The sequence below is a fragment of the Marmota monax genome, unplaced genomic scaffold, assembly GCF_021218885.2.
Source record: "Marmota monax isolate L192 unplaced genomic scaffold, Marmota_monax_Labrador192_F-V1.1 WCK01_AAM20220418_F8-fsc00344, whole genome shotgun sequence".
Classification (NCBI taxonomy): domain Eukaryota; kingdom Metazoa; phylum Chordata; class Mammalia; order Rodentia; family Sciuridae; genus Marmota; species Marmota monax.
This window is the reverse complement of record NW_026692430.1, coordinates 334,803-362,124: the sequence shown is the minus strand read 5'-3', so window position 1 is coordinate 362,124 and position 27,322 is coordinate 334,803. Positions and strand designations below refer to the sequence as shown.

The window sequence follows — 27,322 nt, the reverse complement described above, 5'->3', positions numbered from 1 at the left end:
TGAGACAGGAGGATCAGGAGTCCAAAGCCAGTTTCAGCAAAAGCGAGGCACTAAGCAACTCAGTGAGACCTTGTCTCTAAATAAAATACAAAATAGGAATGGGGATGTGGCTCAGTGGTTGAGTGCCCCTGAGTTCAGTCCCCAGTACCAAAAAAAAAAAAAAGGTCAAATAGTAATAGAATGTTAGTGTAATGATAAAAATATCAGCTTCTATTCCTTTATTTGTATTACGTTTCAGTTTCTTTTTATAGTCATGTTCTCTTCGCTTATCTGTATTTTTATGCATTGCAGAAAAAAATGAACTAAAATAATAAATATTTATTGTTGCTTCTAATCAAACAAACAGCAAAAAGCAAAATATCAGCTCCCTGCCCTGTACGTCCAAAAGCCATGTTCCAAACTCTACCCAAAACAAATACTTTTCACCCTTTCACCTTTTTCCATGGTATTTTATTTCCACCATGTGACATAACTTTAGATGATTTTAAATTTCTTTTTATACTTCTGATATTTTATTACTGATTTTTCTATATTTATATGATTGAGTTATTTTTTTCTTAAATAATTAAAATGCAGTCAGTTCTTTGAAGTTTTAGCGAAGCTGTATTTTTACAGTGAATCAGTTTTCCAGAGTGCCATCTAAATTCTCAGCTGCTCTGATTTACCAGTGTTACTTTTGTTATCTTCTAATAGAAATATCTTTGGGCATCAGATTAAAAGTATTAATATTAGCTGGGCACAGTGGCACACGGTTGTAATCCCAGCAGCTTGGGAGGCTGAGGCAGGAGGATCGCAAGTTCAAAGTCAGTTTTAGCAATGGCAGGGCGCCAAGCAACTCAGTGAGACCTTGTCTTTAAATAAAATACAAAACATGGTTGGGGATGTGGCCCAGTGGTCAAGTGCCCATGAGTTTAATACCTAATACTGAAAAGAAGTATTAAAAATTATGCAGTTTATATTGTCCAGTTGTAAAAACTTTCTATTTTAACTTTTCTGTGTTCTCTTTTATCTTACTATAGATGAAGATCTGATAAAGTATGGCTGGCCTGAAGATATTTGGTAAGTAACAGTTTTGATTCAGCTTTATGGATTGTTTATCTTCTTAGCTGTGGCCTGCCACCCTGCTCCTGTCACTAGAATTTGTGCTTTGTATTTTTGTTTATGTGTGTTCCGTGACAAGGCTGGTTCCCTTCGTTTATAATGACCATGTGAACTGGCTTGGGGTTTGATCTCAGGCCTGAGAGCAAAGGCCTTCAGGACATAGGCTTCCTTTTACTGCCTGTTGGTCACCTTGTGGCAAGTTACTAAGACACCACACTTGTTCAGACCCATTGAGTAGAGGGATAAGACTTTCCCAAGACGCAGTGAAAGAAACAGGCATCTATGTCAGTGGACTGCAAGCTGTGTCTGACCTGGTCCAGCATTAAAGGAAACAGATGCGCTCCTTTTGTCCTCCCTGATGATCTTAGCCCTGTTTTGATCTACCCCTGTCCCTTCTTTCCAATATTATTTGTGGAAACTGTTTAAATAATATATATTTTCTTAGCTTCTCTCCAAGATCATTCATTTTGCTGCTCATTAAACCCAGTCCTAAAAGAAAACAATGACCAAAAAAATGAACAAAAGGACTCCTTCATTTTAGCTGAATTTTCTCTTTCTCTGTTAGAATCCTATGAGTACTTTTCTTCCACACAGACCTAGTCCTTTTGAAAAGTACACAGGTTTTCGGTGCGCGCGTGCTCTCTCTGTCTGTCTGTCTGTCTCTCTCTCTGTCTCCTACCGTTCTCTCAGTCAGTTTCTTTCCTTTTCCATCTCAAGCTTCCACCACTCACTTTGACCCTCATAATCTCTCTCTCTCAGAGCCTACTCATGCCTGTTTAGTGGGGTATCCCCAGCTTGTAACATCTGGTACCAAATATTGGTCCTAAAGATCTGTTTCTCATATCCTATTTACTTTGATATGATAGTAATAATAGATATTTTTCAAGCACTTATCTATATGCTAAATACTGTGACGTGTTTACTTCTGTTAATACTTTATTTCTCAGTGATACTGTGAGATAAGTATTGCTATTATACTCATTTTTCAGATGAGGAAATCAAAGTTAAGATGAACTGAACAGGTCTGTTTTCCCTCACTGTGCAACTCTTTTGGCTTCTGGTTATTTTTTCTTCCCCCAGGCCATTCCTACAGCTCTCTCTAGACCTCTTTTTTATAAATGTGAGCTTAGACTCTTCATTTAATTCCTTAGAGTGATAGCATTTAAGTTCCAATGTTTTAGAAGAGTTTATTTATTTATTTATTTGGTACCTGGAGTTAAATTTAGGGACACTTAACTACTGAGCCACATTCCTATCCCTTTTTATGTTTTATTTTGAGATGGTCTTGTTAAGTTACTTAGGCCCTTGCTAAATTGCTGAGGCTATAATCCTCCTGTCTCAGCCTCCTAAGCCTCTGGGATTACAGCACCACCATGCCTGGCTGAATTTTTAATAAGGTATATAGCTTTGAGTATTTAACAACAGAAATATTGCATAGAGTCTAACTAAAGCCACCCCCAGATGTGGCTATGCTCACACCCCTGCCTGTGTGAAGGGACTCCCTGGAGGGTTTTCTCTCTGGCTTCATGAAGAGGCCAGTTCATATCCCCAGTGGACATGTCCTTCTATCTACTTTCTATAAAATCCATACCAAGGATTCAAGAAGTCCAAGGAACATGAGAAATTTTAAAGACTTAAAAGGAAAATCTATCCCAGCACAATGTCCTGTTATCTGAACTCAGATGTGTCATCAGGTTAGACTCTGCTTAGTGCCCCCTTACCTCAGGTGGGTGGTTTACTCTGCTGAGAACTTTTAGGTTGAGTATTGCCTACCTTCCAAGGACCCTAGACTGAGCTCCATGAAGACAGCAATCTACCTGCTTTGTTAACTGTTGTGTCCCCTGTACAGAGCATAGGTTCTAACATGTAGTAGATATTTAATAGATATTTGTTGACTTCCTAATTGACTAGGTCTCTGCCCTTCTAGAAGTGATTCCCCCCAGATGTTTCTGCCCAATAACCAGTTTCTTATCTCTGCTCTGTGCACCTCTGCCCTGTCACCCCCAGCTGGAATAGTTTCTATTGTCCTTAAAGCTCAAAGATCTCCAGACTCTCTCAAGGAAATTAGAATGACTATGCCTGTTAGATAGCTTACCTGCTGTACATTTTTAGCATATCAACTTTGAGACATAAATATCAGCATAAAAATGTTATAGGTTCAGTTGCAGCATAAAAGTCATTTCAAGTGGAAGAGAAATTTCTAATTTACAGCTGACACTCAATAAATTATGACTTGAATTTTTAATTTCATCAAGGTTGTGTGTGTCAAATTATTGTCTATAGATTCCTAGAGCCCTGTTTTGACCCTCTTTAATAGTCTAGAGGTTAGTGACTATGGTTAGACATGATTGACTTTTATTTTCATAAGTTATTTGAGAACTGATGTGAGTTGAAATAGGCCCAAAACTCAAGACCCATTCCGGTTCATGTCAGCCTGGCAGTCTTCTAGGGAGTGCCAAGAGTGATTCTGTGTTGCTCTACCTTCCAGGGTAGATTTTAACACTGGTTCACTTTGATGAAATATTTGCGACTTTACCTATGTGGCTGTCAATATCTGAATCTATTCCAGAAAACCTCCTGAGATTCCTTTAAGCAAAGAATTTTCCTAGGATTAAGTGAGAATGGAACTAGATTATATTTTAAATGAGAAAAATAGAAACAGTGTGCATTTACTGCCTCCAGAATGCCTAATGAGCAGGGTTTTCACAGACCTCACTAAGGAATTTAGTGTCCTCACCTGTGGGGCTTTGCATCTATGTTCCCTTGAGTTATTGATACTCTCTTAGTGAAATTTCTAGTCTGTATTTGGTAAAGGGCAGCAGGAGTTAATCAGGAACAGGAAGATATGAAGAGGAACTAGTGGGCATAATTTAAACTTTAAGTGAGCATTTGGGAAGGAATTTTAAAGAAAACTTGCTTAAAATAATTCCCCCCCCCAACATTTCATCAAAGCCCCAAAGTTCTGTCTATTCCCCCACCCTTTGTAGCAGTGCACTTGCTATATACAAACCTGAAATTGGTATATATTGGCTGTGATACTCCTGTGTTTTTTGTACTTTGGCTATTATGTGTGAACTTAATAACTATATATTGAATTGTTTGGGTATTTCTTTTGGCAAAATTTCACATCAGAGACCTTAAAGAAAAATCAGAAAACAAGGGCTGGGTATATAGCTCAGTTGGTACAGTGCTTCCTTTGAATGCACAAGGCCTGGATTCAATCCCCAACACCACAAAAAAAAAAAAAAAAAGAAGAAGAAGAAGAAAAATCAGAAAACAACCTAGCTATTTTGAGTATATAGGAAGGAATTATAAATAGAGAACTGGCTTAAAAGCTGTTGACATTTAGAATGGGAGAAGGTGTTTCTCAGTTGGACTTGGTTAGTAGTGCAGATTTTTCTAGGATTCTGAAAGAAGATGAGGAGGTAACCAGGTGCAGTGGCCCACGCCTGTAATCCCAGTAGCTCAGGAGGTTGAGGCAGGAGGATCGCAAGTTCAAAGCCAGCCTCAGCAATGACGAGGCGCTAAGCAACTCATTTAGACCCTGTCCCTAAATAATATACAAAATAGGGCTGGAGATGTGGCTTAGTTGGTCGAGTGTCCCTGAGTTCAATCCCTGGTACCTTTCCTCCCCCCACAAAAAAAAATTGATGCTAAGAAAATATCTAGCAAAATATAAAATGGGATTTAATGATAGGTTTTATTGAACACTTACTCTGGAAAAGTAAGGACAAAAGTTAACAGAATCACAAAATGTAATCATGCATTACCTTGTTTATTGTTTGATATTAGGACTTTGGAGGCTTCTCTGGGTGTTGTAAAGTGAGAGTTGACTTTGTTGACCTGTGAACTTGAAAATACAATATCCCAAAATGTCACATCAGTTTTAAAGAATTTAATTAAATTGATGGATTTTAGAGCCTTAATGAAAGATTGATTTATGACACTTGGATTAGAGATATCCTGAATGCTTTTTAGACAATGCCATAAAGACAGTGTTCATCCTGAGGACACATATTAGTGTCATTGTTGGAGTATAGGGCTGGATGAATTTGTTAATCTGAGCTTACTGACTTTAGACCTTACCTAATTTTTCCAAATCTGTACTTGACATTCACTTGTGGCTGTTTTGTCATTGTTTGAAACTCAGAATGCTCCAGGCTATTCCAGTCTGTGGTCCTGCAGATCTCCCAGGCTGGCAACATTGGAGTCTCAGCAACTTCTGTCATTCCCTTCTCCTCTCATCTGTAATTTCTTTTTCTGTTTTTCCTTTTAGTCCTGTGTGTGCGTCAGTCAGGGGCCAGCCAAATCTTATTTCTTCCATGAACACTTTGATCACAGAAAGCTCTTTTTATCACTTGAAGAATCACTTTTCTCAGGGCATTTAATATTTATTATCTTACTCATCTTGGCACTTAACCACACACGGTGGCTTAACTCCCATGGCCTGCGGTAGGCCCTGAGTGAATACAGTTTGGGAATGGAATGCTTTAAATGCAAGTGACCAAGGAGATGGTTATCTCATATCTCTTGCTAAAAGTGATTTTCATTCTTTGTAGGTTTCATGTGGACAAACTCTCTTCAGCTCACGTATACCTTCGATTACATAAGGTAACTGAATTTAAACATGGATTCATTACTTTTTCTTCAGTGTTAAATATCATATCTTATTCTTTATTCTTTTTCTGCTGTTAAATTACTTGAAATAATAAATGTTTCAAAATCTAGGCCTTCCCCATGACTCAGAAAATTACTGGAAAATTCTAGGTGATTTCTGAGACTGTGAAGGGGCCATACTACATGTTTCCCACGTAGAAGCATTGCCTTGTCCTGATGGTTCAGGTGTGTTGAGTGTCCACTTTGCAAGCTCTTTCTGTTAGTTGGATACCACCAGACTTTCTGTCTGCTCCAGTGGTTCCTTTTTCTTAGGCTCATGTGATTCTTTTGCCTTATAATATAAAGGAAAAGAGATTTAATGTTCCCTTGTAATATAGTACACTATTTTTCCACTCATTCATGGAAATGGATATATGAATATTCCGAATATTCACATATTTCGAATAGTTGAATCACAGGGTATATATGTCCACATATGTATATATGTATATTTCCCAACTTTTCACTTTGGAGTAATTTTAGATTTATAGAACCGTTGTGAACATAGTATAGAGAGTTCCCATATAGTTTTCCTTATCATTTCCATCTTGTATTACCAAGGTACATTTGTCAAAACTAAGAAGCCAACCTTGATATATTACTATTAGCTCAACTCTGACTCTATTTGAACTTCATCAGTTTTTCTGTTAATGTTGTTTTCATGTTCCAGGATCCAGTCTAGGGTACTACATTGCATTTAGTAGTCACATCTGCTCTGTCTCCTGGTTTGTGATATTTTCTCACTCTACCGATTTTTCATGACCTTGACAGTTTGATCAGGGATTCTGTAGAATCTCACTTGATCTGAGTTTTTCTGATGTTTTTCTCATGACTAGACTGAGGTTATAGGTTTGGGGTAAGAGAACACAGAGGGAGTTGCTCTGCTCATTAACATCAGGGGGTGCACTCACTGACATGATTCATCACTGATCCTGTGAGTCTCAGTTACCTGCCAGGGTAGTGTATGCCAGATTGCTCCACTGTGAAGCTGCTTTTCTCCCCATTTCTAGCAATGCACTAAACCCAACTCCTACTCAATGGGGCAAGGGAAAGAATTAAGTTTCACTTTCTAGAATACAGAGCATCTACATATTTTATTTGGAGTTCTGGAAGGAAGATTTGTCTTTTCCCCCATTTATTTGCATCAGTGTGGACTCTTTGTTTCTTTTATACATTGGGTTATGTTTTGGTGCTGTGTTACTGTTGCCCATGATGTGCCTGCTTAGCTCCCCATTTTGAGCACTTCCTTACCTTTTGTCCCTATGAGATGCTGCAGGCACATCTTGTATTATTCCTGCCCTGGATGTACAATCAGTCATTTCTACAAGGAATCTTGGTGAATGATATTTCAAAATGAAGATCTGGGCTCTGGGTGTGCTTGTTGCTTCTAGATTATTGTTGCTCTAGCTCCTCCCAACTGACAGAACTAGGAAATGTCTGTCCATGAATCTGTGTATGTACTCGTATCTGCTATCATCGTTTTTCTATCTCTTCATCATGTCAATGTTAAGGTAAACCTGAACACATATTGCTTCCTGTGACTAATCTGGGCTCATTCTAGCCTTCCCCATGCGTTTATCTGCAGCAGTGAGAAGCCTGGCTGTCACCATCTTCCTTCCACTTATTCATTTGACTCCAGTATATGCATAGCTGGTTTCAGAATTGCTAACCTATATCCATCCACTTGAGAAACAACACTATCTGTTAGAGTATTTGGTGTGCAGATAGTTTTGTCTTTTTGTCCAGTAGTTTTCATCAAAACATCGCTTTCCTAAGTTACATATATATTGCTTTTTTTCTGCCACCCTTCCAGTAATGTGATGTCCTTCTCTTTTTTCCTCAATCTGAATCTATCCTGGCTTGTCCTGGCTGATTGTATTACTTTTTAAGTGACAGCTTATGGACCTTTTCATGTTTCTGTATTATTTTTCATATTTATTATTCTGACTGGCTACATGGCATTGATCATATGCCACAATTAATATGAAATCTTTATCAGAACATAGTTATTTACAGTTTGTCAGCATTATGAATTCCTAATAAGAACTACCTTTATATGAGCTACTTTCTGTTCTTCTTCTGAATTAGTTTCTTAGATTAATTTTTAGAAATGGAAATATTGGGTCAAAAGATATATATATTTCAGTAAACTCCTTTTTGCTAAATGGCCCTCAGAGTATTGTACTAGTTTAAAATGCTGTTTGCTATCCATAGTTTTTTTCCAAAAACTTTTTAGGTTTTATAACAACAACAACAAAATATGTATATATAAACCCTATTTTAATAAGTACACGATGGCTAAAATACTAACTTCTGAATTTACAGCAGGGTTAAACTTGTGCCCAATTTTTACTTGTACTGTTGATTTTTGTTTTGTTTTTATTGGTACCAGAGATTGAATCCAGGGGTGCTTAACCACTGAGCCACATTCCAGCCTCTTTTATTTCAAGACAGGGTTTCTCTAAGTTGCTTAGGGTCTCACTGAATTGCTGAGGCTGGCCTCAATCCTCTATCTCAGCCTCCTGAATCACTGGGATTATGGGTATGCACCACTGTGCCTAGCATTGTTGAATTTTTGAGGACTGATTAGTCCCTGGTACTTGGTAGCTACCAAATATGTATTGGAGATGTACAAGGCTAAGTGGTTGCAACCCAGCCAGAGCCGAAGTGCTGGATTTGAATACTGGCTCTACAGCTTACTAACCTTGTGACTTTGAGCACATTACTTGACTGCCTATTTCCTCCATTATGGGAGGGGCCAACTTGTTGAATCATTGTGGGGACTAAATGGCCCAGTCTGTCTTAAAGTACTTAGAATGTCTCATGTCATATGCGAAGCACTATATGCATTCATTGTTGTTTTTGTTAAATTTAATTGAATTCAACCCATACCTTGAATCATGGATATTCAGCAATGCTCTTTTATAGTCTCACACAGAAAAAGCTCACCTATGCCACAGTCCGGCTGCAGCAAAATAACGGCGGGGGGGGGGGGGGTGACGAACAACTTGTATAGATTGATACAGCAGGAGTGGGAGCCCTTTATTGTAGGACAGGAGGGGTATTTATACATTCCACACAGCTTATCTTAATTAACATAAACTAGATACAGCAGTCAACCAATAAGAAATCTCCACACTTAATGGCTCGCTGGTGTTACTTCTCAAACCACTCCCTCTGGCAAAATGCCAGGCACCATCCAGACTTGTTTACAGACTCTAACATTTGCCAGGCGCCATCCTGACTTGTTTACAGACCTTAACACACCTACCTAGAGGTTTCTCCATTAACTGATGGCACAAAACCTACCATCAAAATTCTGGCCTTCACATATTGAAAGTACTTGGACACTTTGAGCTCACTTCCTCTGACTTTATGCAGAGTGCTAAATTGGATGATTTTTTTCTTTTTGTTCATATTATTAAATTTAATATTTATTTTTTAGTTGTAGTTAGACATAGTACCTTTATTTTACTTATTTATTTTTTATGAGGTGCTGAGGATCGAACCCAGGGCCTTGCACATGCTAGGCAAACGCTCTACCACTGAGCCACAACCTCAGCCCTTTTTTGTTCATATAATATTGGAAGTAGCAAAATAAGGATAGGAGATGACTTTTTAGGAATAGCGACAGCCACAGATAGTAAGGAGACATATTGGGTCATAGCTTGACATCAAGGACCAAGGAACTGTATGGTGCTGCTAGAACTCTGTAAGCAACCCAAGCCTGGGGTTTGGTTTTAGAGTATAGCTTTAAAACAGTATCATCTCTCAGCTCCATCACCTACCAGACATAATGGACCTTGGTCTTGCTACTTAACTTCACTAAGATTCATTCTCTTCATTGGCAGGGTGAGGTTATTTCACAGTACTATTTACTGTACCTGGAACATAGTGGGCACTCGAAATGGCAGCTTTTTTAAAAAAAAATCATGGAGTAAATGTCTGTGTATTTAATTAATGTTATTATAACCCAGTATAATGATCAATATTAATGATGAAGATACTGAGTTAATAAGATATTATTGCAAAATCCTGTATTTAAATGGTCTTGTAATGGAATGAGATGTGCTTGAAAGTAATGACAAAATTAGATTACTTACTCTGGGCCAAAATTTATATGTTTAAGAAGTTCCCATTTAAAACAATTAAAATGAAAAAAAAATTGCCAAGTTTGATGGCTCACACGTGTAATCCTAGCAACTCAGGAAGATTGCAAGTTCTAGGCCAGCCTGGACAACTTAGTGAGACCCTATCTTAAAAAGTAAAAAGGACTGGGGGTGTAACTTCATGGTAAAGCACCCCTGGTTCTATCCCTAGGGCCAAAAAAAAAAATAAAATGAAAGTTTGAGTAACAGAATGGAAGGAGTTTAATTTATCTCGATATTTAGTTAGGTGGAACATTCATTCTCAAACAGGTGTTTCTGTAATCTCATACCAAATAGGAGCCAGTACTGAACTGATATCCACTTACTCTTACCTTGGACATATTTTTGCTATCTTGAATTGCTCTTTAATTTAATATAGGTTTTGTAGAGAAAAAAGGATTGATCTTATCTGTGTTACTTCTCCTTCACAGTGAGTGGCTAAGTTCTAGCACAGATGTTTTGTTCCTAATTATGTTTGGGGTTAGAAAACCCACAAGAACTCTTGAGTTATCTTTTTCAGAGGGATTATAGGGACTTCATTCAACCAGCAAGAGTTTGGGTTGTCAAAAATAGGCACCATCGCCAGAGCAATCAGACAACAGAAATTAAAGGGATACGCATAAAAAAAGAAAAACTGAAACTATCACTATTTGCCGATGACATGATTCTATATTTAGAATATCCAAGAAATTCCACCAGTAAACTTCTAGAACTAATAAATGAATTCAGCAAAGTAGCAGGATATAAAATCAATACCTATAAATCAAATGCATTTCTATACATAAGTGAAGAATCTACTGAAAGAGAAATTAGGAAAACTACCTCATTGAAAATAGCCTCAAAAAATATAAAATGCTTGGGAATCAATCTATCAAAAGAGGTGGAAGACCTCTACAATTAAAACTACAGAACACTAAAGAAGGAAATTGAGGAAGACCTTAGAAGATGGAAAGTTCTCCCATGCTCTTGGATAGGCAGAATTTATATTGTCAAAATGGCCATACTACTAAAACTGTTACACAGATTTACTGCAATTCCTATTAAAATCCCAATGACGGGGCTGGGGTTGTGGCTCAGAGGAAAAGCACTCTCCTGGCATGCGTGAGGCACTGGGTAATTAAATAAAGGTATTGTGTGCACCTACAACTAAAGAATAAATGTTAAAAAAAACATAGCCACACCAATGTTTATAGCAAACTGTAGTATATATACACAATGGATTATTACTCAGCTTTAAAGGAGAGTAAAATTATGGCATTTGCAGGTAAATGGATGAAATTGGAGAATATTATGCTAAGTGAAGTAAGCCAATCCCAAAAAACTAAAGGCCAAATATTTTCTCTGGTTAGTAGATGCTGATTTGTGATGGGGGTGGGGCATGGGAAGAACGGAGGAACTTTGGATTGGGCAAAGGCGAGGGTGGGGAGGAGTTATGGGGGTAGGAAAGATGGTGGAATGAGATGGACGTCATTACCCTAGGTACATGTATAATTGCACGAATGGTGCACCTCTGTACCATGTACAACCAGAGAATTGAAATGTTGTGCTCCATTTGTGTACAATGAATTAAATGCATTCAGCTGTCATGTACAACTAACTAGAACCAATAAAAATAATAATAATTTAAAAAAATAGGCGCCTTTTTCCACACGGTTTCCAGAAGAATAAGAAGAGAGCAGATATTACTCAGACATAATTACAGTTAATGTTTTGATATAACTATGATTTATTTTTTCCATATTACTGTCTTCTCTTAATTTAAATAAATATTCCCATGATGGACATAGAAAATTTACTTTGCTTTTCAGTGTTCTGTAATGTAATTGAAGAACCCCTACTTGTAATAAACTCAAGCCTAGCAAGCAAGGCAGAAATACTGTTTAAGTGCTGTAGTATCTGTCAGAATCAAGGGAATGGACCATTTGATTACTTTTGTGTTTCAGGGAGAGAAAATAGAAGACATTCCAAAGGAAGTGCTGATGGACTGTGCCCACCTTGTGAAGGCCAATAGCATTCAAGGTCAGTTTTCCTAAGGTATTTTTTGAATTGGCATTGACTTTCTGTGTCTGAAATAGATTACATCTTAGAGAACATGCAGTTGACTTTGGTTTGCATCAAAGGACTAGCAGATTATATCTTTATAGTGGGTGGCAGTTTTGCTCTCTGTCAAAGAACTAAAAGTTTATCTCCCTGCCCTTCAAATTTTCACTGTTTTAAGTCAGCTCTTTTCCTTACCTTAAATAGAAAGTAGGACATCTGGATCTGCCTACCCCTAAGGTTATTTGTAAAAAGACTTGGAAATTTGGTAATGTTGATAGCTAAGCAAGAGAGATGTGTCTTTTGGCTTTATTTTTAAGGTAGATATTTGTTTTAATCATTTGTCATTAGATTCTGAAACTAGAATCTCTAAATGATATTTTCCTACTTTTTCTTTTTTTCCTCCTCCGCTTACATATTTTTTTCCTTTCTCCAAGTCAGTTGATCTTATTATCTCTTCTCTCCAGAGAATCTTAGTTGTTCTGGAATGATCCCCGAATATTACTATTTTTACAAAGCTTTTTGTATCATCTGTTGGGGACAGTTATCCTAAATGTTTTAGGAATGGCCTGGAGTACTGTGCTTGGTACTTGTTTCTACTATATAAAATTTAATGTAATAGTAAAGACCTCTCGCCCCCCCCCCCCAAAAAAAAGATTATTGGGGTAAGGGTTACAGTTAGGAGGGGGAGCTTGGAGGGGGTGGTTTGCTGAGAATGTTTAAGCTAGTTAATAAGATTTTAGGTGTGGGACATATACCTAGATAGGGGATCGGATAGAGGTAACTTTGGTTTGATATGAAATTGAGTGATGTGGACAGAAGTACAGTTTGGGTAAAAGATAAACATGGGGCAGTTGTATAGCTGGTAAAGGGACCAGGGGATGGCAATTATAGGACAAGAGCTGTGCAACCATCTACCTTCCCCATCACTGAATCTATGTTTCTTGAATCTTAACTTGGACAACCTTAATAACAAATTAGCTACTTGGCCAAAGAGGGTAGAATTTCTTCCTTGTGGAGCCACTGATTTCAACTCCTTAAATCAACAAATTATAAAGAGTTTGAGGACATTTTATTTTTTATGAGAATGGAATTTTCTTAGATTTTCAGTGACTGAAGTAAAAATTGAAACAGTCATTACCTTTTCCCTCTATTCCAACCTTCTTCACAAATTCTTGTCCCTTCCCATGCCCCTGGCTAGCAGATGCACCTTTGTTCAAAAACGTTCTGTGGACTCCGTATTCTTGGCTCATCCTCTTTTTTCTTAGAATCTTTACAGTTTACTAGTTGTAGAGAAAACAAAGGAAGGTAGGGTCATGACACTGAATTACTCTTCTGTCTCCTCCTCAATCTTCCATGGTGATAGTTCACCTAGCAGAGAAAGAACCTAAGCCCCAGGACCTCACTTTCATAATTCAGTTCTGCTAAGGAATGAACAAATGGTCTTTGCTATAAGATCTGCTGAGGATACTCCACTTGTGGCACTGTGTAGTTACAATATTTCCTCCCTGGATAATTGCCACAGGAGTGGGGATTAAACTTGTTTGTTACTATAGAATTAACCTGTTCTGAGTTCTAGGTTTAGAACCATAGGTCAGCTCATTCTGTATCACCTGGCAAATCTTACCAGATAAAACTTCCCAAAAATTAGAAAGTTTTTGTGACTCCCCTTGCGTATACAATTCAGTCCAGGCTCAAGATGGCATCCAGCCTAGTTGCTGTTTTCCACCCTCCTGCCTTTGCTTTTGTTGTTTCCTCTGCACTCCTTAGACATCTGTCTTCCTCAGTATCACACCAGCAGATCCCAGCTAAGGTTTAAGACCCCCACTGCAGGTGTAGTAAATAATATAATCATTGATGGAGTATTAGTTACAGGACTGACCCTGTGCTGAAACCTGACAAATTGTTTATCAACCTTATTGAGCTTGATGATATCATTTTTATGTTGCAGGTGAGAGAACTGACCTTACAGAGTAATAAGAAATTTGTCAAAGATCTCAGAGCTCTTGCACTGTAATGAGGCTGACTGACTTGAGTCTTTTGTCAGTCTGAAGCTCTGGGTACCTTTGTGGTGATGCCTATCCCCTCTTCAGCTCTGGGTAGCCTTGGAGTTATTTATGTACTTATCTCCCCCCTTTTAGGCTCTCGGAAGGCAGGTCCATTGTCTGACCCATGTTTGTATCATGTGCCTTGCACATGGAGATTCTTCTTTTTTTTTTTTTTAACTTTTTATTTTGAAAGAAATCTTCAAAACTACAGAAAAGTTTCAAGACAAATACAACCAGAAAACATATCTAGCCCATATGCTCTTCACCTAGATTCACCAGTTTTTAAATTTTGCATATTTATTTGCTTTTTATGTATCTCATTCTTATCATCAACTATTTTTTTTAAATTTTGGTGGTACTGTGGGTTGAAGCCAGGGGCATGCTATTACTGACCTATATTCCCAACTCTTTTAATTTTATTTTAAGATGGAGTCTTGCTAAGTTGCTGAGGCTGGCCTCAAACTTGTGTTTCTTTTGCCTCAGCCTCTCAAGTTGCTGGGATTACATGTGTGTGCAACTGCACTCAGCTCATCATTAACTTTATAGCTGGGCCATCTGAAGGAAAATTACCGACATTATGACCCTTCAACATGTAACTCTTAAGACCAAGGACATTACCACCTGTGGTGGCTCACTCCTGTAATCCCAACGACTCAGGAGGCTGAGGCTGTAGGGTCATGGGTTCAAAAGCCAGCCTCAGCAAATAGCAAGGCCCCAAGCAACTCAGTGAGACCCTGTCTCTAATAAAATATTTAAAAGGGCTAGGGATGTGGCTCAGTGGTTAAACACCCAGGTTCGATCCTGGTACCAAAAAGAAAGAGGGAGAGAGAGAGAGGGAAAGAAAGAAAGAAAGCCAGGCCAAGGACATCATCTTAAGTAACTGCATTACAGTGATCAAATTCAGGGAATTTAACATGGATAGCATACTGTTATCTGGCAGGGTGTGGTGTGTTGCACGCCTGTAATCCCAGTTACTCAGAAGGCTGAGGCAGGAGGGTTGCAAGTTCAAGGTTGATTGGGCAACTTAATGAGACCCTTCAAAATAAAAAAGGGCAGTTGCCTAGCATGTGCAAGGCCCTGAATTCAGTCCCAGTACTGAAAACAAACCACTGTTTTCTGATATATAGTTCATATATAAGTTTTGTCAGTGGTTCTACTACTGTTCTTTTATCTAGCCTCTTTTAAAAATTCCTGAATCTGGAGGTACCTCTTTTTCTATCAATACTTTGACTTTTAATGAGTAGAAATGTTCTATAGTTTCCCAGAGTTTGGGTTTGTCTGATGTACCCTCTTGATTAGAATTACAGTATGCATTTTTGAACAATTAGAGTTTTGCACATTTCAGTGAAGCAGAACATGATTTCGTTTTGCCCCATTTTCAGTGATGTCGACTTTGACCACTTGGTAAGGTGCTGTTCATTAGCCTTCTCCAATGAATACAGGAATTTAAACAGTAAAGTCTACAGCTATCTGATGTGGAAGGATGGTGGAAAGCAGCAGACCAGCGAATCCCCTGTGATTCTCAGAGCTGCTGGGGTAGAGGGCACCCTGTGGTGGAGGTGATGGTGTTATTTTCAGACGAGGTTCAGAAAGCTATGGGGACTTTCTCAAAGTGGCACAACTAGTTTATGGTACTGTCAGGATAAAGTCCAGGTCTCTGGAATCCCAGGCCATGACTTTGTATTGCTTCCTAACCTTTACTGACTCAAGGACTCCTTTGAGAATCTGAGGAAACTTACTTGGGTCTTTTTCTCTCCAAAAAAAAAAAAAATTACACATGATAAATTTTACTATCTATTTTAGGAACTTTTCCAAAGTCCTTGGATCTAATCCATGGTCCCTTGTTTAGTAAAAGGAATCTCTTTCATTTTCTACCTTCTAGAGGCTGCTCATATTCCAAGCCAATATCACTTTTCCCTCTCTGATCACTGCTTTCTCTGATTTGAAGGAATGATGCAACTAGATTGGACCATCCATATAATCCATGATAACCTTCCTATTTTAAGGTTGTTAATCATACAACAAAGTCTATTGCCATATAAGGTTTTAGAGATTAGCATGTGGACATCCTGGGATAGGGATTGGGAAGGGAGTGTGTGTGTGTGTGTATGTGTAAGGAATTTTCTTAGATTTTCAGTGACTGAAATAAAAACTGATACAGTCATTACCTCATTTTATTTATATATATAAAATGTATGTATATAAAATATATGGTATACCATGGTAATACTTATGGTTGTGTTTTGTTTAATACCATTTGCCTTTTATGGGTGGCTTTTGTAAAGCATTTTGTGGTTTGAAACAGTGGGAGGTTTGTTGATCCTAAGCCATTTCCTGGGTTGGATAATGGCAGTTTGCAGTGGGTGCGGGGGTACCTTGCTCAGTCTCATCCTGCCTGCGTGTTGAAGACAGTCTCTCTTGGCAGGCTGCAAGATGAACAACGTTAATGTGGTATATACGCCGTGGGCTAACCTGAAGAAAACAGCTGACATGGATGTGGGGCAGATAGGCTTTCACAGGCAGAAGGATGTAAGTGTTTGGCACCACTGCAGGAGGCGCATCCTGACACTGAGTGGATACCCACCTATTCTGTGTGACTCTACTGTTGTTGAGGGCCAAGCATGATACATGTTTCCTAGGGGAGTTAAACTGGGTTGCCAAACCCCTGGAAAGACTTACCCCTCTTCTGGGAGAAAAGAACAATAATAAAGAGTCATTACTTTCCCCTGTCTCTCTCTCAGGTAAAAATTATGACGGTGGAGAAAAAAGTGAATGAGATACTGAACCGATTAGAAAAGACCAAATTGGAGCGGTTTCCAGACCTAGCTGCAGAGAAGGAAAGCAGAGACCGGGAAGAGAGAAATGAGAAAAAAGCCCAAATTCAGGAAATGAAAAGGAGAGAAAAAGAAGAAATGAAGAAGAAGAGGGAGATGGATGAACTTAGGTATGTTAGAGATGTCTCATTGATGCTGACCCCAAAGATTGTTTGTTGCTGATTTTGACCATGGAGTAATGGTTAAGAATGATAAATTAGGACTGAGGATGTAGCTCAGTTGGTTGAGTACTTGCCTCGCATGCACAAGGCCCTGGGTTCAATCTCCGGCATTACCCAAAAAAAGAAAGAAAGAAAAATTGGTAGATGAAAGATGTATAGCTCAGAACTTTAAATGAGTGAAAGCATATGTATTTACTTGTTGATCAAATGAATTGTCATTTTATGGAGGTAGGTAGGATATGAGAGTATATGAAATAAAATAACATTTTACTAAGTAATCAATCATAGGTTTTCTTTAGAGTTTAGTTTGTAAGCTTTTCAAAGAGGAAAAGATGCTATAAGTTTGGGTTTGTTTTTTTTTTTTTTGGTGGTGGGGGCTGGTGCTGGGATTGAACCCAGGGCTTCACACGTGTCAGCAAGTACTCTTACCACTGAGCTACATCCCCACCCCTAAAAGAAGTACTTAATATTGATTCTGTGCATTTCAAATACAGTTGTCTTGGCTCAAAAGGCCAGCTCTAGAAATTCTGAAAACTGTTTTTTAAAACTTTTTTCTATGTTTTTAAAGTTTAAAGTAATAATGTGATGAGACTGCTCCAATGGTCTGCATTTTAAAACAACAGTTAAAATACAGTTTGGCTCTTGAAGTACCAAGGCCATGAGAATACTGACTACATCAGTTTTCTGTTGGTTCTGTAGCAAGGTGCCACATAATTAGTTGCTTAGAGCCATTTACTACTTTATAATTGCATAGGTCAGAAGTCCAGTGAAGTTGTCACTGGGCCAAAGTCAAGGTGTGAAGGGCTATATTCCTTTCCGGAGGCTCTAGAGGAAAATCTCCTTCCTCTTCTGCCTTCTAGAGGCTGCCCATATTCCATGGCTTATGGCCCCTTCTTCCATTTTCAAAGCCAGTGTCACTTTTCCCTCTCTGACCAATGCTTTCTCTGGTTTGAAGGAGTGATACAACTAGATTGGACCACCCATATAATCCATGAGAATCTCCCTTTAAGGTTGTTAGTCACACTTACAAAGTCTATTGCCATACAAGGTTTTAGAGATTAGGATGTGGACATTGTAAGATAGGGATTGAGAAAGGAGTAGGGGCACTGAACTCAGGGTGCCCTACCACTGAGTTACATTACGAGTCCTTTATATTTGTTATTTTGAGACAGGGTCTCACTAAGTTGTGTAAGGCCCCACTAAGTTGCTCAGGCTGGACTCTAACTTTCTATCCTCTGCCTCAGTCTCCCCACCCTTCTGGGAGGCGTCATCCTGCCTATCACACTGAATCTATATAAATATATACTTCTATTCCTAAATAGTCCTCTCATTTTTCTTAGTTAAGGGAAGTCAATCTTGTGACATCTAGTCATAGAACTGGTAGATTTTTCATAGGTATTATTTGTGATAGGTATACCAAAAAAAATAAATAAATAAAGAGATATTGAGAACATATGTTGCCTTTGGGAATGGTATAAATAAGAAATCAGTTGTCTTGCCACGTCATTACCTAGTTCATTGGCGTGTCATGCGATCTTACAAAGGTTATTGGATCAGAGTGTAGTATTACCATCATGTGCCATTACTTATTAGTTGCATGTGTTCCTGTTGGGGGTTCTGCTAAGAAAGGGTGATGAGGTTCATTTAAAATAGAGAGTTCTGGAAATGTTATCCTGAGTTATAATTTGCTAACATGAGTCAAACTAATGAATACATTTAAATGTATTATATGGCTTAAAATTGTGAGTCTTCTTCGTGTTGTGAGTAAAAGAAAAATTATCAACACCATCAGTGCAGAGAACATTTGAATTCTGAGTGATGCAGGATTTATAGTAGTTAGTTCTTTTTGTTCTTAGTTTGGAATAGGGAAAATTGAAAACATGGCTTTTTGTGCCCTTTAAGGTCTACCATCATTGTGTTTAGAGACATGGATGTGTGCTGAGGTTGTGGCTCAGTGGTAGCACGCTTGCCTAGCATGTGTGAGGCACTGGGTTCGAGTCTCAGCAAATAAACAAATAAGAACAATTGTAGAGAAGAAAAATTTTATTTGAGGTTCAGAGGTCTCAGTCCATAGATAGCCAGCTCCATTCTTCAGGGATTTAAGTGAGGCAGAACATCATGGGGGAAGAAAAAGCAGAGAGAGACTCCACATACCAAAGACAAAATATACATCCCAAAGCCATACCCCCAATACCCACCTTCTCCAGCCATACTCTACCTGGCCACCCAGTTAATCCCATCAGAGGATTAATTCATTGAGTGGGTCAAGACTCTCATGACCCAATCACTTCTCTAAACCTTGCATTGCTCACACTTGAGCTTTTGGGAGACACCTCACATCCAAACCACAACAGGTAATACAGTAATTTTTGGTAAGGGTCACTTTACTGATCTGATTATAAAAGGAACCAGAGTGGGTGTGGATAGGCCAGACACAAGCCACTGGCAGATGTTGGAATCACAGGTGATGGCATCTTGGACTGTGGTGGTGATATGGAAGTGGAGAGGAGCAATGATAAAATGATGTGATTGGATTATAGGTTGGGTTGAGGGAAGGGGCTAAGAATGGCTCCTATGTTTTTGGTTTGAAGTGGAGTAGAAAGTAATGCCATTCTTGGAGTTAGGAACCAATGGGCAAGAAATTGTTTGGGTAGGTATGCAGACCATGAGTTAGATACAGACTTAAGAATCTGAAGATACCTTTGAGGCATCCAGAAAGATGTCAGAGGGGCATTTGGATTAATGCAATGGAGCTCAGAGTAAATGTGTGGCCTAGAAAAATGACTTTGTGTGTTACTTTAAGATAGATATGAAATCTAACCAGTGATTCTTCAGCTGGGTTGTAGATTCCCACAGCTGAGCACCTGGGTATAGGGTATTGATTTAACATTCGAGCAGCCATCTTAAATGTTTGCTTTCCTGTGCTTACTCTTACCGAAACTCGCCCCAACCCCATTATTGACCTACCCCATGGTACCATAAACCTAAGCCAATCCCAGAAGAACACAACCCCTTGACTTTGGAAAGCTCATGGTGCCATCGACCTAAGCCAATCCCATGCTAATACCACCTCCCGAGCTCTGATGCAACCATCCCTGAGCCTATCCCATAGTGCCACAACTACAACTCCAAACCCCTACCCCACAAAAGTTGAACACCCAAACATCTCGGGTCCTCTTCTCCATCTGTGGAGAGATGTGCCTTTATTTGTCAGCTCTGACAAACCAAACTCTTGTGTGTATCTCTGCCTGGTCTCCATCTTTCATCTCTCACTTGCCCGTCTCCTGGTTCCTTGCTTTCCTGTCACTGAGTATGTTCTGATCTTCACAGTGATTTAAATGCAGCCAGGATTGAGCTGCTCTGCTCTAACCACGTTTTCTTTTAATCGTGTATCTTCTCTTTGTGTTTATGCACTTGTTGATCTTGCCTGTTTTGATTATTCATATGGAAGCCATTGAATTCTACAGCATCAACTAATCTCTCTGGATGCCTCCCAGCTTGTTCTCTTTAACCATGTTTTGAACTCGTCCTTCCTTCAGATTTTCAGTTTTCACTGTCTGCAAGTTGTGTTGACTTGTGTCAGCACCATCACTTCAGATGAGGTGCAGCGTGTCTCAGATCAAGCACATCTTCTCATTGTTCTCATTTGCAGCATTCTTTTTTCAAATCATCCTTTTTTTCAAATCATTGATTCCTCTCCTGTTTCTCTCTCTTGCCGCTGTAGCTGTTACCATAGTAGATCATGCCATCAGTTTCAGGTAGCAGTAGGCTGGATGTGATGGTAGAAGTGGGAGTTTAGGAGGCAGACCTGGGCTCAAAGCCCATCTTCATCTTTCCTGCCTCTGATTCCGTATAATACTGCTGCCTTATAATGTGGTTGTGGGCTTAGCACTGATTTATGAAGCACTTAACTTTATTTCCTAATGAAATTTAACTAATTTCCTACGAAAAAAGGATATTTAGTAAATGACAGATACTTATATTGTTAATTGGTCTTCTTGCCTTAACCTCCCCTCCAGCCACTCTGTTTCCTATAGATTCCTTTTTTAAAAACTAGTATTATATATTAACACTTTCCCTGGTGACCTTTTTGTGATAGTTTATTTCTCCTTAAATACTTGTTGAATCTTTTTATGTCGATCCTATGCTCAATTTCATATATGTCTTCTTGGTAATCACGTCATGTTTACTCACACAATTAGGTCAACATAATTGGGCCCCTCTGTCTGGCCTGATTTGCCACTGCTTTATTTTCAGATTTCACTCAAGTCAATTTCAGCTTCTACACGTCATTATAAATACCACCTCTTTGCCTTAGCTCATCCCAGTCTCTGGATCTAAAATGCCCTCTCATTCAACCTACCCACATGTCAGACTTCTGCCTCAACTGTGAAGGGTACCCTGACAGTTCCTTCCCAACTGTGTGTTCTCTCCTTTGTATTTTTGTAGCATTTACAGTCTGGACTTTGGCAGTGAATCACAAATGATCTTGGCCATAGATGAATCTCCCCCTCTAAGGGATAGGAGTAATGCTATCTACTTCAGAGTGTGGAAGTGAAAACATGAAACAAGTGAGAAAGCTCTTGGTAAACTGAAGAACTGTTCCATCTTATTTATTGTTCATACACTTATCTTTTAATGTTGCAGTCTTGTTGAGGACAAGAATTATATCTAATAACTGTTTTGTTTTGCCTGAAGCCCTTTGGCAGTGCTTGATTATGTGGTAAGTGTTCGTAAAATTCTCATTAGCTCAATAACCTTATTTTAATGTTTTCTTCTAGGAGCTATTCATCACTAATGAAGGTTGAGAACATGTCTTCAAATCAGGTATGTTGAAGTTATTTCCACTTATATGTGTCTTAAAATAATTCACTATGGGTTTTTAATAAGATGTTGTAAGTATTTTTTTTAGTGTTGCAAATTTCTCACTGTGAGTGGCAACTAGTATGCTCACTTGAGTTGGATTCTATTAATCATTTCCCCTCCTTCCCTATAGACCTTCTCATGTTTTGTTTTTAAATAGGTTACCTCATTAAAAGAGATTGTTATACCTTACCTACTGTGAAGTATAGGTCTACTAGATTAAAGGATGTATTAATCAGCTTTCCAGTACTATAACAAAATATTTGAGATAATCAACCTAAACAATAAAAAGGTTTATTTTGATACACATGTTTTTGGAAGTTTCAGTTCATGATTGGTTGGCACCATTGCTTTTGGGCCTGTGGTGGGGCAACAAGTACTTAATGGTAGAGTGAGTGGTGGAGCAAGCAAAGGGGCCTAGGATTCCAATATCCCTTTCAGGGACACATCCTCAGTGTCCTAGCTTCCTCTCATGAGGTGCTACCTCTTAAATATTCTACTACTTCTCAGCAGCATAACACATGGGTTTTGGGGGGGCATTCCTACTATAGTGCAGGACTTTTGTTTGTTTCTTTTTTTTTCCCTCTCTTTTCTATTTCAGGACTGCAAAAGTGCCTTTGTTTTATTAATGTTTTCAGTTAATATGATTATAGATTTTATAGTGTAATTGAGTAAATAAAATTATCATCTTAAAGTAATGACCCTCAGATCTTTCATTGTAGCCCAAGTTACAAAAAATGGTGACCCATAGCATAATACTAAAAGGATCCTCTTAACATCCACATCTAATATTTTATTGGAACTTCATCAGACCTTGTTCTTGAGGACTGTCTTCCTCAAAATTTGGGTTAAAGTGTCCAGAGAGATAGCATAACTTATGCTGTCTGAACAGTTACTTAACAGTCTTTGCAGAAAATGAAACCAACTAGTTGTATTTTGGATATTCTGGTTATTGTAATATAATTTTTTAAAAAAACATCCTTTAGATCTGTGTCATCCAATACAGTAGCCTCTAATGTCATGTTATTTAAATTTAAATGGATTAAAATTAAATTAAAACTTGAGGTCCATAGTCATACCAGCCCCATGTGCTAGAGGCTACCAAGTCAGCACAGACAGAACTTCTTCATTGTTGCGGAAAGTTTTGCTCAGCAGCTGTCCTTTCCTTAAAGGCAAACTAGTGAGATCCCAGATTTAGTGCATGAATTGGAATGGATAGGATTTTAGGCATTGTTTATGTCTAATATTCTTTCAGGCATGTATAAAAGCAACATCCTTAGCCCCAACCCTTTGAATCTGAGATGTATCTTTATAGTTTATTCCTGAACAATTCCAGAATAGCATTGTATAATTCAGCAGAACACTGAAGAGATAGACTGCTATTTACTAGTTGGATAAACCTGACAAAGTTATTTAACCTATCTAAAGGAGTTTTCCTTATCAGTTAAATGGAGAAATTAACTCATGGGGTTCTAAAATTAAAACAAGGATATGTGTGTGAAAATCTTTCTGGATTTAGTTTCTGCATAAGTAGTCATTATTAGTTCTTACCTATTTGGTTCTCAGTTGTTCGTTGCCTACAGAGTGTCCATATCAAAAGATGAGATATATTTAGTCCCTTCTGGAAGCTATTTCTTCAAACTTGGAACAATTTAACAGTCTTTAACATCTTCCAAATCTAATTTTGTACTAAGTTAAATATAATACTCTAATGTTTGCTGTGGTATTATTACTTAGAAGTTTTCTGTTAGTTAGAGGCTACTTTCTACCAAAAATATGACCCTGGCATTATGTTATGATCTTAGACATTTTATTCCCATCATCATGGATTTTAAATTTGGATATTGTGGTGGAGTTGAGAAATACACACACACACACACACACACACACACAGAGGTGTCTCTTACAATCTGTGGGACATTGATTCCAAGGCCTCCACAAATACCAGAGTCTACAGTTGCTTAGGTCCCTCTGTTTCAACAAGTATTTTCATAACGTACACACATCTTCCCATGTAATTTAATTTCTAATGCAATGTAAATTCTGTGTAAATAGTTACTATACTGCATTGTCGAGGGAACTTGCCATCCTCTTGCCTCAGCCTCCTGAGTCATGGAGATTATAGGCATGTGCCACTGTGTCCAGCTAAGAAACCTATTTGTTGTGTTTATTTATTCAGAGTAAAAGGAATCTAAAATGGAAAAGTTATCCAAATAAAGTCTTAGATCTCAGGTATATGTTTAAAATTGATATGATCCCAGACATGGGCTCTTGGACACACGGGAACTCCTGCCGACCCAACTCCGGCCCCACAGAGGGAGTAGTGCACTTTCATTGTCCCTGGCCCAGATTCCCTTGTTGAGCTGTTCATCCTTAGTGGCTGAGTGGAAAGTTGAAGCCTGAAAATGTAGGATGATTCTTTCAGACAAACTGCTGCTATTTCTGTGATCTGAGGCACTTTTACTGTGGCTTTGGTTTCTTGTGCTAATGGAAGAAAAAAGCACAGAAAGAACCACTGAATGAAACTGAAAATAATGCCAGAGTGCACCAAAACCATTGTTTTCCACCTGTGTCTCATATTTCCCTACTGTCTCTAGCAAAGGCTGTCAGAGAGAAAAAAGGCTGTGGAAGCCTCAGTCCTGTCCCTGTCTCAAGCAATCCTGGTGTCAGCAACAAAGAGACAGAGATGAAACAAATACAGTGCCCAGGTGGTTCACACAGCCAAGCCAATGTACAGGCGCAGGCTGTGAGACCTGGCAGTCAAGGAGTGGAGCCCCACCTCTGTGCGTGGCCTTCAGCATTTGTCTACACCACACAAGAAAATCGATCCCTTTATTGTATAAGCCATCACATAAGATTTTTGTTAATAACTTGGCAAGCCAACTAACTTGGTAACTAACCTATCTTTGGCTTCCTATGGATTTTTCTTATGAAAAAAACGAAGAAATCAAAGCTATTTTTGAAAGTCCCACATCTGACAATCTTGAGGCTCAAAACACTGGAATTTAGGCCACAACTATTTTGCATAGTGGCAGCATTGTTGGCGTAACACTATTGAAGCATGTTTATTGGCTATATTTGTTGAAGGATTAAGCCTGATTTCTTTTTTTAAAGTTTATTATGTATATTTAAGATAGACATGAGATGTTATGGGATATGTATAGATGCTAAAAATCCTATAATGAAGCAAATTAATATATTCATCATCTCATAGTTATCCATTTTCTAAAATATGAGATTCATGCTAAATGAGTAGATTTTAGCTTAGATTATTTTTACACTCATTCCACCCTGTACTAGGTCAGGTGGACCTTCATACTTTGGAAATCATGGTAGCTTGTTGCTGTGAATCAGTCCTTGCAGTGACACTTTAGCAAATATGCCTGCTAATGCAGCTGTTTCAGAGAACTGATAAAGATGCACAAGAAGTAACGAGTGAATTTAGTTATTTTACCTTTTATTTTTATACCCTGAGATTGATTAGAGAAGGAGGCTTGTCAGTTAAGATTATAATTGTAAATTTTAAATGTTGAGTTGTTTATTTTTGAGGATTTTATGGTTTCACTTTTTTGTTTCTTGTAGGATGGCAATGATTCAGATGAGTTCATGTGAAAGGAGAAAAGGATTCTGAAAGCTGTGAATGCAGAGAACTTTGCAGACCTTGTGATTTCATCTATGTTCTAAATTATTAACAACCAAAATTCTGCCTTCATTCTACACAGATATTATTAATTTTGGAGTTTTAAAAAAAATCCCTTTTTTTGCTGACAAAAAAAGAACAGAGATATATATATATATATTATAGTTGAACTTGAAGACAGCATATATAACTTTAGGAAAACAAAAATATTTTTGCCAGAACACGTCTCAGTACCTTGCAAGAGCTAGCTGACTGCCCTTGTTCTTGAGATAGACTTTAGAGTAAACCAACTCTGAAAAGTATTTTTGAGGCTGTGGTTCATCCCTGAAAACAGATGTCTTGAAATGCTTTTCATAGCCTAAAATACCTTTCACTTCTGTTAAGAAGAATGTGTTGGTTGGCAATTCAGGCCAAGATTCTCCCACTCCCAATTTCCTGATTAGAAAAGCAGAGTTTTGAAGGTGATAGTGGTATTTCAAAAGATTGCTGGCTTCAACATTCTCATTCCCGCATGTCGTCAGTCTGTTAGTGTAGTGGTCCTCAGCTTGTCCCAGCTCCTTTGTCCTCCCTTTTTTGAAGTGAGGGCCTTCATCTTCGTAGCATCATATTGAAAGAAATAGATGGTCTAAATCAGGTTTTACCTTGTGCACCTTGCCTGAGCACCAAGTAATCCAAGCTACAGGTGCGACAACTTCTAGGCTCCATTTCCGCCCTGAGGGGGACCAGAGGGTGCTCTGTGAACTGAGTGGGAGATACAGGTTACCTGATTTTTGTCTTGAAATTCAAGATGAAGCAAAAGTACACATTGAATTATCAAGCATTTTCCTAGCCAGCCAAGTAATTTATGTCCTTACCTTGAAATAATAATTATTTTTGAGTTTTAACCCTTGAGATTGGATCTCTCAGTTACAGGCTCCTAACTTAGGTAACATTACTACTCGGCTGAAACACTGGCTACCCGTTATGATTCTGACCAGGAGATACATTTTTATTGCCACGTGTAAGGCAACCCCTGAAGGGAGTGACAAGACAAAACATCGAAAGAGCCTGCAGGACCCCCGCTTGAAGATTGTAACACCCAGAACCCTGCCTGGTGCTGTTATTCTAACTCATCAAAAGTGACTTTCAGCAAACCTTGTAGCTGCCTAGCACTTTGGAAGTGTGGGTAAAACCAGAAGACATTTTCTTTTATTCTAAGTTGGTGTATGGGCTTGATCTGGAAAATTCCTGAGGCATAACTCATTGGCCAGATTTTGAGGGGTATGAAAATACCAGAGGTCAGTGTGTGGGCATGTGTGTCTAATGTTTTAGACTGGAGTTCTGTGATTAAAAAATTATAATAAAGTATTGGTTTTTTTTTAATCTGGAAGGACTTGCTTGTTATAAAATCAGCATGTTGATTTTGAGGTTGATTTTCTGTAAAAACAAAACAAAAAACCATTTATTAAGTGTATCAGGCAAGAACTCTACCACTTAAGCTGCAGCCCTGGCTCGTCAGGCTGATTCTGGCAAGTTCTGTAAGGGTATCCTCCATGGGTAAATATCTGTGGCTCCCAGCTGCTGGTGGGTCAGAAGAGATGGCCTTTCTCAGACACTCTGGTTTGAGTGCACTGGTGGCTATGCTCCACCATCCTCAGGCCTCTGGCTGGTGCCTCTCTGCCTCACACTGCAACATATGCAGGTAGAGCCTGAGGAGTTCTCTTTAATAGAGGTGTTGGAGTCCAATTTTTCAACAGTTGGGACTCTTGGCTTATAGGGCCTCTTCTGAATTCTGAGTTGAATTTCTGGTCCTTACCTCTTTAGCTGTTATCTGCTGATTCCCCTTTCCCTCTGT

The 27,322-nt window shown here is 38.5% G+C and overlaps 1 protein-coding gene and 1 non-coding gene across 7 annotated transcripts in view; one reads left to right on the top strand and one right to left on the bottom strand.

The window, feature by feature from the left end:
- Window positions 1-26,857, top strand: part of Ccdc25 (coiled-coil domain containing 25) — a 35,710-nt gene extending 8,853 nt beyond the window's left edge. For 5 of the 6 annotated variants that reach the window (XM_046442951.2, XM_046442952.2, XM_058578790.1 and 2 more), the window contains 7 exons: window positions 1,020-1,059; window positions 5,661-5,712; window positions 11,849-11,924; window positions 16,416-16,519; window positions 16,732-16,934; window positions 21,767-21,812; window positions 25,431-26,857. In XM_046442951.2, coding sequence (XP_046298907.1) covers window positions 1,020-1,059; window positions 5,661-5,712; window positions 11,849-11,924; window positions 16,416-16,519; window positions 16,732-16,934; window positions 21,767-21,812; window positions 25,431-25,460 — 551 coding nt within the window. In that variant the 3' untranslated portion in view covers window positions 25,461-26,857. Of the gene's footprint in view, window positions 1-1,019; window positions 1,060-5,660; window positions 5,713-11,848; window positions 11,925-16,415; window positions 16,520-16,731; window positions 16,935-21,766; window positions 21,813-25,430 lie in introns of those variants that run through there. The other variant, XM_058578792.1, reaches the window with a different exon arrangement.
- Window positions 9,246-9,318, bottom strand: Trnaa-agc (transfer RNA alanine (anticodon AGC)). Its single transcript has one exon. It is a non-coding gene; the product is annotated as a tRNA-Ala (tRNA).
- Window positions 26,858-27,322: the final 465 nt, after the last annotated feature.